The 11,663-nt window shown below is 39.8% G+C and overlaps 1 protein-coding gene across 1 annotated transcript in view; it reads right to left on the bottom strand.

Moving 5' to 3' along the window:
* Positions 1–9,219: 9,219 nt before the first annotated feature.
* LOC121627350 (prospero homeobox protein 1-like) overlaps positions 9,220–11,663 on the bottom strand; it is a 34,825-nt gene continuing 32,381 nt past the window's right edge. Inside the window, exon 7 of the mRNA XM_041966211.1 lies at positions 9,220–11,018. Within this exon, the coding sequence (XP_041822145.1) occupies positions 10,833–11,018 (186 nt within the window). The 3' untranslated portion in view covers positions 9,220–10,832. The remainder of the gene's footprint in view (positions 11,019–11,663) is intronic.

The raw sequence follows: 11,663 nt of genomic DNA, 5'->3' as shown, positions 1-11,663 counted from the left end.
ATATGGTATATAGTATAGTATAATAGTTCATCTGCAAGAAAGAAATAAACTGCATGAAAACGTTGAAACGTGGAATTTCTTTTCACGACTGCTATCATAGTAAAATGCTTCATTTTTGCATTTTTGCCAAAGTAAAGATTCAAACCAATGAGCTAACCACCAAATTATAAGGTAAAAACACAGTTGTTGCAGTTGCTACAGTGAAGTTAGGCTGTTTTTGTCGTCATTCTCACTGTTGAAATTGTAATCTTGTTGCTAGAGACATCAACTTGTGCTCCTGCCTCATCCCAGGCTATTGCATCTGTCTACCATTATGGCATTGGATGTGAAACAAACACACACACACACATACCACAGTCCACTTTAGCAGCAGTTAACACAGAGAAGACAGTTACAGCTATTAGAATAATGTTGAGGAGAGATTTTCCTCCATAATAAACTCTCTCCCTACTCCATAATAATAGCAGCCATTACCCAAGATGTATCACTGTCATGCCATCTCTGCGGACAGTAAGTGTGTTTGTGTCTGTGTCAGTGTGTGTGTGTGTATGACGGGGTGATTGAGAATGAAACAATCAGCAGGCCAACACAAACACAGCTGTTTTATTGTTGCGCTGCTCAGATGTGCTTCCACAGGCAGACGGTGTGTGTGTGTGTGTGTGTGTGTGTGTGTGTGTGTGTGTGTGTGTGTGTGTGTGTGTGTGTGTGTGTGTGTGTGTGTGTGTGTGATCACATAGAGCAACGAGTGACCCCTCCTCCTGTTCAGCCCCTCCTGTTCGAATGAAAAGCTCTGGCAGTACACCCCTCATCTCTCTCCGTCTGTATTTTTTTTGTTGTTCTTAAAGCTGAAGTCTGCAACACTTTTACATAATGTCTCACTATTATATTAATCTGTGTTGTTGAACGCTGCATACAAGTATTACCTAGGAGAAAGAACTTGGACGAGATCACTAAATGATCATGATTGTTGTAGTTGAATGTCCAGAATATTAATTTATGTACTTTGTTTTCTTCAAAGAACTTTGTCACAGACTTTGTTGAAAACCTTTTCAGACAAGACGTTTTACCACCTCTTGTGTCTAAAATACTCCCTAAATTACTTTAAGAGGCATTTCAGCGATTTAGTATCTAATTTGCGAATTTGATACCTCATCTTCAGGTGTCGGCTGGCATCTAGTACCAACCTGATACTAGTGCTCTCTTGTTAAGTCTGTGTACCTCATCACATGGAACACATTTAATTATTTTTAGACAAGCTAACATGCTTGATGTGCTCAATATGGTCGATGTCCTCTCAATGAATTGCATGTTGGTCAGTCCATTTTAATGAAACCAGCCTTTCGATCTTTGTATTCGTCGGCCACCATACACACTCTTCTGACTGTGAGCCAATCAAATCAAAGCAAAGGATAGCTCTGTCTCAAGCCGATGTTTTATTGACTTCCTGTCTAGCTTTACTTTTTAGCGAGGCAATTAGCATGGTTCGAGTGATGGCAATGAGGGTCTCTGAGTCCACCACTTTGGTCCAGACTGAAATATCTATAAGCTGGATTGACATGAAATTTTGTACAAACATTCATGTTGACTCTGGTGACTCTGGTGATCCTCTGACTTTTCCTCATGTACCACCATCAGGTCAGAATTTGTTTGTACAGTATTTTGGTTTTTGACCCCAACGTTCCCATCAGCCTCAGCTGCAGTTTGTGTATAGTGTTAATTATCCAGTGTCATCATGCTAATACACTAAACTAATATGGTGAACAAGGTGAACATTACGCCTGCTAAACATCAGGATCTTAGCTCTGTGAGCATATCATCGTGCTGACATTAGTATTTAGCTCAAAGCATCACTTTGCATATCCTCACAGAGGTGCTAGCATGGCTGTGGACTCGTGGCATTGTTTTTGGCCTTTTATTTTGTGAATAATTTCCTTATCACTTTATTTTATCCTGATTACAATTTTACTTCTTCTTACTTCATAGAAACTGTATTTTTGCAGTCACTTTGCAGAAACCTACAAACTTTTTATCCTGCCATTATCTTCATTGGAGGTCTGGTAATGTATGCATTATTGCATGCAAATGCTGCCATACAATTGTATGTATTTAAACATGTACACTGAAATGTGTGTTCTTCCATTTTTAAACACACCTTGTTTTTTCTTTCATATTTTCTGTGTACGTTAGAGAGAGAGGGGGGAGGAAAAAGAGAGGCACGTTGAGTGCTGGCACTTTATTCCATGCTGGTGATGGTGGTTGGCATTGTGTGATGCCAGTTAGTGTTTGGCGCCAACACACAGAGGGCATGGTGTGTGTTTGTGAGTGTTGGGGACGTAAGTGGTGTGAGAGGAGGACAGAAATAATACCTATGAGAAAGGAAGAGGAGAGGATACAGGAGAGGTAACAAGGGGAAGAGGAGAGCGCAGTGTCAGTGATGAAGGGGTGAGAGAGGATGAACAGAGGAGGGGTAGAGGAGTGAGAAGGATGGTAGGGCAACGGGGGCAGACAGGCCTTGTGCCTTTGTGTGAGTGTGAGTCTGTACCTATGTCTTTTTGTGTTTGTGTGTCTGTCTGTCCCTGCGTCTTTGTACTGGCTAATCTAGGCGTCAGCAGCTTTTTGAGGCTTTTGTGCTGACAATAATCACACAGCGCTCCTCTTTTCAATTCATCAGCAACAACAACAAGGGATCACATGTCCCCATACAGAATCCAGAGAGCGAGCAAGCAAGAGGGAGAGAGAAGGGGGGACTGGACAGGGTTAAAGTGGCCATCATGTTGCCTAGTTACTGCTTGGGTTGATGGGGATTTGGTGTGTGTGGGCAGGCACAAATCCAGCGGCGATAAAGACAATCACACAGTTACACTATTACAAATATTGTTCATTTTGTCAGCTGTTTTAGTAGTCCTGTGTCAAATGTAATTGTTAGTTTTTAGCATGTTTAGCCAACCTCATCCTGGTTTTTCTAGTCAAGTTTTAGTTGACTAAAACTGTCCGTTTTCGTCTTATCTTAGTCAAAGACAATCTTAACTAGTGTCAAACCTAAACCATGAATGTTTCTGTCATTTCAGTCATTATATCATTCTCTGATGAAAAACACAGGTTGAACTAGAAAATTCCCTCTGGGAAATTTTGAAAGGGACACGGGGGGCTACTGCCGGGGGAAACCATCTCTGTCAACATGCACATGATCATCTTTCACTGAGCAATGATTGAGGAGCTGTAATCACATTAAGTCTTCTGTGTGTGTGTATCTCTGTAATCAAGTTGCCTGTATTTGCGTGCATGTGTGTGCAGTAGAGGAATGCCTCAGTCAAAGTCAAAGTCAGCTTTATTGTCAATTCTGCAGTATGTACAAGACAAACAGAGAATCGAAATTACATTACTCTCAACCTCTGTGACAAGACATATATTACAAAGAAACTAGACAATTCCGGCGCCGCCGAAATTTTGACAGTGGCACGAGGGGGCTGCTGGTGTTATCTATTCATGGAGCCAGTATATTATCTACGCCAAAGTTTTGGATGACGGGCGAGTGCGAGTACAACGATTACAGCGTGAAGAGAGCAAGAGTGGGTGCAAAGTATCTCAGCCATCATCAAGACGGACATGTCCCCAGATATAAAGTTTATAGACTGATAGAATTAAAGGGAAAGGGGGTGGAGTTTTGATTTTTGTGAAAGATACCATGCAAAGCGAGCAAATTAATATACCTGCAAGCAGCCTGGAATGTGTAGGGGTAAAAATAATATTATCCCCTCAAATGTCTTTTGTTGTTTTTGCTGTTTATCGACCTCCTGCCACTACAAATGATTTCTTTGACTGTATGTCTGATGTTCTAAAACAGAATGCAGGGAGAGAAGTGATACTTATGGGAGATTTTAACTTAAACTGGCTTGATAAAGCGCGTAGGAAAAAGCTAAAGGACATTCTCAAAATATTTCAGATAACACAAATGATAAGTCAACCTACAAGAATAACAAAATCTTCTCAAACACTACTAGACCTCATCTTTACAAATAAACCAGACAGGATCACCAAAACTTACAATCTGATCACTGGTTTGTCAGATCATAATCTCACATTGGCTGCCAGAAAGCTGACCAAATTACGTTATCAGAATCAACACAAAATGACAAACAATCCTAAGATATCTTTCATCTCAAAGAAAGACTTGGCACTTATTGAAAAAGAAATGAAGGAAATTAGATGGACTGACATTTTTGATAACAAATTCTGTGAACAAGCAAGTAATGATCTGATGATGGCTTTTAAGGCTATAGTGTTGAAATATACAAAAATAAGAAACAAAACACAACTTGGTTTGATAGCCAACTATGGGACACAATGAAAATGAGAGATACTGCTCTAAAAAAGTTTTTAAAGTTAAGATTGAGCACTGATCATTTAATTTTTAAAAGTTTAAGAAACAGGGTTACACAGCAAATTAGAAAGGCTAGGGCAACTTTTTTTCTGGATCTCATCAGGGATGCCAAGGGGAACAGTAAAAAATTATGGAATAGCATCGATAAATTACTTGGTAAAATATACACATGAGAGTATTCAGCTCAAAATAAATGACTCTATCTTAAATGATAGTCATGCTATTGCTGTCCATTTTATTGATTATTTTTGAAAGTCTGTGCAGCAACTTAGTCAGATGTTTCCGGAAACAGACCCTCCGCAACCATTTATTTGTGAGGGGCCTGTATTTGACTTAAAAATAATTAATGAGGCAAAGGTGAATTCAGTTTTATCAAATTTGTTAAATAGTAAGGCCAAGGATATACACTGCTTGGAAATTACTTTTTTAAAGCTACATAAAGAGTCTGTCATTTCTTTAACTACAATAATAAATAAATCCATAAACGAAGGCATTTTTCCCAGTACTTTTAAAACAGCTATAGTGACTTAAACTTAAATCTGGTGACGCTCAGGAGGTCAGTAACTACCGCCCCATTATTATACTCCCAGCAGCCTCAAAGGTCCTGGAAAAGGCAGTGGCAGAACAACTCATTGCCCACCTTGAATCCAAGGATCTTTTACATCCCTGGCAGTTTGGATTCAAGAAAAAACATTCCACTGACACGGTTTGCTGCTACTTCCTTGAGGAAATTAAAACCAACTTAGACCACGGTGGTGTGGTTGGCGCTGTATTTTTAGACCTGCGCAAGGCCTTTCATACTGTCAGTCATAACAAACTACTTCATAAACTTCGTAATTACAATCTTTCATCACATACTCAAAATTGGATCAAATCATACCTGAGTGATCGTCACCAGTGTGTGCGTGTTAACAATATACTCTCCCCACTTAAAGCCTGCCCACTGGGTGTACCACAAGGATCAATCTAGGGGCCATTACTTTTTAGCATTTATATAAATGACCTGCCTTCCGTGTGTGATGATGTCAGCATAATAATGTATGCAGACGACACTGTCATATACACTTACGGTAAGAGCGCTATAGAGGTTGCCAGGACATTAACCAAGGCAATGAAAAAGGTGGCTCTCTGGCTACACAACTCTTGCCTTACTTTAAATTTAGAAAAAAAACTGTAACTATGTATTTTACCAATAGGTTCACATTGAAAGAATGCCCTAACGTCTTAGTAAATGGGCAAAAAATTAACAATGTGGATAAATTCAAGTACTTGGGTGTTTCCCTTGACCCAACTCTTAGTTTTAAGAATCATGTAAAAAAACTGACAAACATACTGAAATTCAATCTAGCTAACTTTAGATACATAAGGAATTCACTCACAGTTGAGGCTTCCAGTATGTATCTGAATGCCATGATCATACCATATTTTTTAAATTGTATTACAAGCTGGTCTCAGTCAACCAAAACAGTTTTGAAACCACTGGAATCATTATACAAAAGTGCCCTCAAAATTCATGATAAAAAGCCACGGCGCTACCATCACTGTCATATACTCAATAAACATGAAATTTTAAACTTTGAAAATCTGATTAAGCATTCAAATGTCTGTTTACTTTTCAAAATTATTCATAATGCAGCAGCTCCCCCCTTGAAAAAATATGTTACACTCTGTTCTGAAAAGTCAACAAGAACAACAAGATCTGCCACAAGGGGTGAGTGTAGTGTGCCCCAACGCAAAACTGTATTTGGGAAGTCATCATTTTGTATTGCTATGACCCAATGGAATTCTCTGCCGGCAGACATCATTTCATGTAAAAGTCCCCACGTTTTTTCACATCGTGCCAAGCGTTGGCTAGTGTCCACTCAAGAGTGCACACACTTAAATTGTGTGTGTGTGTGTGTGCGTGTGTGTGTTGGGAGGCAATCTGTTTTGTTCTGTCGAATCTGCTTTTATTTCTCTATTTATCTCTCCTATATATTGTACCTCTGCCTTGCTCTACGATTTTATTAGTAATTTTTCTTTTATGTATTATTACATCAACCTGCCCTGGGACTACAGGTGGAAATTAACAAGTTGCTATAACCTGGCACAATGCATATTCTCTTGTACAGGATTAATGTCTTATTGTGCGCTGTCCCTGTTGAAATAAATAAATTACATTACATTACATTATACCACTGTTTCTCAAGCCTGGAGTACCACTGCCCTGCATGTTTTAGATGTATCCCTGCTCCAGCACACCTGACTCAAATGAATGGCTTGTTATCAGGCCTCAGCAGAGCCCAGTAACAAGCTGAGCATTTGAATCAGGTGTGTTGGAGCACACCTTACTTGGAGCATGGAGTATTGTCTTACATGGAGCAGCAGAGCAGGGAAGCTGGTGCAAGATCCCTCTTTATTTAAATTTGGTGGGGGCTAACCCTTTAAAATTGAAATCAGAGGCGAAAGGAGATCTTTGTCTACAAAAGAATCCAAGAATTTTGTGTCTCCTATTCACCGTTTGGAGTTTATGGCAATTAAAAAAAAAAAAAATCAGGTTATTTCTCACTGCCTCTCGCACTCTAGCTGATGACATCACCCACTCTAGGGGCAGAAATTCAGAGCATTTTTTGACAAACTTTATGGTCTTCAGATGGTCAGGGATCGAAAACCGTAAGAGATATCAAAAAGTGAGCCAAGGTACATTTTGAGCCGACAAAATTATCTACGTTTTAAAGTTTGAATGAAGTCTCTAGGAGAAAGTATGGCGAGGCAGCGGAAACTTGAAAAAGGCTGAAATTTGAGGACATTTCCCATTCATTTCCTATGGGAAATTTTCGCCCCTACACCTATGAAATAGCTGCAGGGGCCAGTGACTCAGTGCGTTGCCCCGTGTCCCTAACAATAATAATAATAATAATAAGAAGAAGAAGAAACGCGCAGGATAACAATAGTAGGGGCCTGTAGGGGCCAGTGACTCGGTGCATGTGCCCCTAATGATTTAGAATGCAGCATTGCAGAAAGTGTCTGGTCTAGTGATCCGCTGATATCAACTTAGGGAACACATCCAGACATGAAAGATGTTCTGATGGTCATATTTATTTTGAAACAACATGATTCAAGAAACTGGTCTGTGGCACACTACTCTCGTTGAGGCTGGTGTAAAATAATGAGAGCGGTGAACTCAATAAAGCATTTTGAAACCAACCTTTTGGTTGCCCTAAAGCACATGACAAACGTTCCTTTTGAATAAAAGTGGTAGGCCTCATAAAATGGAAAAGAAATCTGTGCACACACCAGTTGCAATCTGCTTGTATTAAGTTGGCAACCTCAGTTTCTTTGGGTGAGCCTTAATGTTTCTCTTCAGGTTTGTGGCATTCTTACCAGCTCTTTTATGGCCACATTGATTCCCTTCTGATAAAGCAATTTTTTTTTTTCTCTGTCCCATTGTAACAAAAAAGGGCCTGAATATGACCGCATTTGTTTTTCCCAAGCCCTGTTGTTATCATTGTTAACTTTAACTTGCTTTCTGTAAAATAGCCGATGTAAGTTACCCTGAATTCTGACTGTGTTCATTGTGTGCCGCTGGTGTCGTCCTGATGTAGCGGCCGCTGAACAGGAAACAAAACTGCTGCATTGAAAAGAAAACAGTCTTTAATGTTTCATCTCCATCTTTTTACATCAACAGCATTAAATGTTGATGTCGTGGCAGTTAGTATTTAATGACATTGGTACAGTCTCGTCGTTGTCTTGTCTTAGTCAAGGAAAAGCATTTTTTTTCATATTTTGTCATCCTTTTGATGAAAAAAATTAAAATTAACACCACTTACAAATGACCCCTTCTTTTTTTCTCAAAGAATAATTTATTTCATGTTGCAGTGTGATGGATAAACAATGAGTAAACCACTGGTCAAGTCTGTAGCAAGCATTAATAATCATCATCATCATCAGAATAACATTAATAGGAATAATTATTTCATTTATAAATAATAACAATATCAGAGTGATCAGAGTAATTATTACATCTATACAAGCTACAAATATCAGCATTTTGTTGTATGACTTTTTTTTTTCTTTTTCTGCTGTTAAAACCTTAAACACTTCACACATGACCCGGCCAGTGCAGCTGCCCCTCTTGGCCACCCAGAGCACGAGAAAAATCTGTTTTTCAAATGAAGGTTTGTTTACGTCCAGTTTCAAGGTTCTTGGCAGAAAAGGGGGGTTACAATTGGACATTTTGACATCTGTGAGTGTAGGAGGCATGAGCTCAATTTTGAGAATGGCTGATTGTACCACAGTTAGTTGTCAGTGTTTTTAATAGTGTTAAAATCTTCCGTGCAAGTGTTTGAGTCCAATCAATGCTTAAAAGAGACACTGTGAAGTCTGTATCGCCAAAGGTTAGCCTGTCTCAGAGCAACATGTTTGTGTAGTGTGGGAATGATGTGCTGCTTAGATGATGGATATGCTTGCACAGATATGTACAACCCCGATTCCAAAAAGGTTGTGACAGAATGAGGTAATTAGCTGATCCTTTTTGACATCTGCTCAATTGAAAACAATTCAAATTCAAATATATTTAATGTTTGACCTCATCAACTTCATTGATTTTTGTATGTCTGCTTATTCTGAATTTGATGCAGCAACATGTTTTAAACAAGTTGGGACAGGAGCAACAAAAGACTGGGAAAGATGTGGAACGCTCCAAAAACACCTGTTTGGAACATTCCACAGGTAAACAGGTTGATTGGTAACAGGTGATAGTATCATGATTGGGTATGAAAGGGGCATCGTGGAAAGGCTCAGTGGTTCACAAGCAAAATGAAGCAAGTTCACCACTTTGTGAACACATGATTGTATGAAGGAGATTAATACCTGGGCTCAGGAACACTTCTTAAAATCGTTGTCAGTGAGCACAGTTTGTTTGCAAACGACTGCATTCTGTTTTTATTTGTTTTACACGACATCCTAACTTTCTTGAAATCGGGGTTGTAGATACTCGTGTTTTTCTTTGCCAGAAATTAAAGAACAGAAATGCCAGAAACAGTGTTGCCATTACATAGTTTGTCCACCAGAAATACTGAAGTGTATTTGTTAACGATAAAATGTCCCACTCAGTACATAACTTTGTCACAAATCCTACATAAAAAATGTCATGGTTCCTTGTCAAAAATGTCTTGGAGGTTGGGGCATTCTCCAATATTGGTATTAGTGTTGGCCGTGCTGTAGTTTTGTAAAATAAGTGCAGCAACCAAGGTTAACGGAGCAGATTCATGACGGCTTAAAACAAGATTTCCCTATGGTTTGTCTCAGGTTTGAAGCAACTCTTTTTCTAATATTGTGAAAAGTGGGACTGTGAAATATTTTGTCTTTGATGCTCTGGGTGCCTGAATGCAACATGAGTCTAGAGGGCGGTCAGGGAAGGGTGGGGCAGGGAGAGCCACACAGTCAAAAAACACCCAGTACGTCTCAGTACAGTAAGAAGAGGGGGGAGTAAAAAGAGGAGGGGGAAAAGAAGGGAAATAAACAACAACTAAGTTTGTTGCCCAGTTGGTCTGGGTTTGGTTAAGGATTTGGGAATGCTACTGTGCTTTCCTATTCAAGAGGTGTGTGTGTGTGTGTGTGTGTGTGTGTGTGTGTGTGTGTGTGTGTGTGTGTGTGTGTGTGTGTGTGTGTGTGTGTGTGTGTGTGTGTGTGTGTGTGTGTGTGCGTGCGTGCGTGTGTGTGTGTGTTTGTGTATGTATGTATGTATGTGTGTGTGCATATAAGAGCATATGTTTGTGGTTGTGTGTGTGTGAATGAGGGTTTATAGAAGAGAGGCTGTAAGCTTATACAAAGGAGAAAAAATACAGAAACACCACTTTTTTTTCAAAAATGTCCATGTAACTTAAAACATCCACAATAAAAAGATTTTTATATATTATCTTCTTCATTTTTAGTTCGCTCCGGACCCCCAGTCATGGGCTGAGGATTGATCCATCTTCTTTCCTCATGCCTTTGTTCCTCCAGAGAGGGAGTAAGAGCAAGCTTGGCCGAGGTGGAGGAGAAAGAGGAGACGGGATTTCAGCGAGGAGGAGCTTTCCTGTAAGTGCAAGGAGGTTCAATTTTCACTGTTTTGCTTTTAATTTATAAAAGTCTCAACATAATTTGTAAATTTGAACATCGTCTGCCTCATAAGTCCGAGCCCTCGTAGAAGTTGTTGAAGAGGATTTTTTTTCTTTAGAAAACATTTTGAGGGCAGTTTTGTTTTTAAAAGATGGGCTGAACAAAAACAACCACCAGCAAACCCCTCCAGAAGCCTCCACGTAGAATCACTTCAAGTCTCTGCATCGCGTCATGAATGTCAAACACCTTAAAACGCATTTCATTGAAGACCTCAACCTAGTCTAACTGCGCCTTGGAAGGCATTTTCTTCCAGTCTTCTCACGGTCCTTGGAGGTTTGTCTTGCTTGCAGTGTTTCCTCCCTCGCTTTCGTCAGTCATGGAGGAGTTCTTGTAGACAGTTAGGAGATTTGAAGACCTCGGGAACCTCGCTGTCCAGTTTGCAGATCACCTTGTAGATGGCCTTCTTCCAGGATGGGTCTGCATCCTTCCCAGCCACGATGGCATTAAAGAACTCGCGAAGAGTCACCTGGGCCACCTCCAGAAATCGATCAGGAACCTGACAGAGATGAAGGAAGTGAGCAAAGGATGAGGGAAAGAGGTAGAAAAACAAAAGGAAATCATTTTTTGAACTGAAGAGGAACTTCACTCTAATCCTCACTCTAAAAATACAGAACTGTGTTACTTCTATATGAGCACATGCACGTCTTCTGAGTAGAAAGTACATCATATGGTCAAATGTAACTCATTCTAAACCTTTGTGCATCAATCTGCTGCTATAACAACCTCTTCTGGGAAGACTGCCCACCAGATTTTGGGACTTTGCGGCAGGAAATTGCTCCCATTCAGCCTACAAAGCATTGGACGGGGTTGACGTCTGGGCCATGTGCGGGCCAGTCAGTCCTCGCCAAACAGAGGAGGCCATATCTATATGGACCTCAGTTTGTGTAAGGTGGCACAGCCATATAGGAACAGCCTTCCCCTAGCTGTTGGCACAATGTTAGAAATATCATTATGTTGCTGTAGCAATAAGATTTCCCCTTCTTTAACTGAAACTAAAATAATAAAGCTCGACAACAAAAGGACACAAAATCTTGTAGCCACATATTTTTGACCATGTAATATATTTTATTGGTTATGAGAATCTTATTAAATGGAGCTGCATGATTGGCAAAACTGAGACCTGTGCTAATTAAATTATTGG

This window comes from Chelmon rostratus, chromosome 24 (assembly GCF_017976325.1).
Source record: "Chelmon rostratus isolate fCheRos1 chromosome 24, fCheRos1.pri, whole genome shotgun sequence".
NCBI lineage: Eukaryota > Metazoa > Chordata > Actinopteri > Chaetodontiformes > Chaetodontidae > Chelmon > Chelmon rostratus.
Note: the sequence above shows the minus strand (reverse complement) of the source record. Positions and strands in the feature narration are given on the sequence as shown.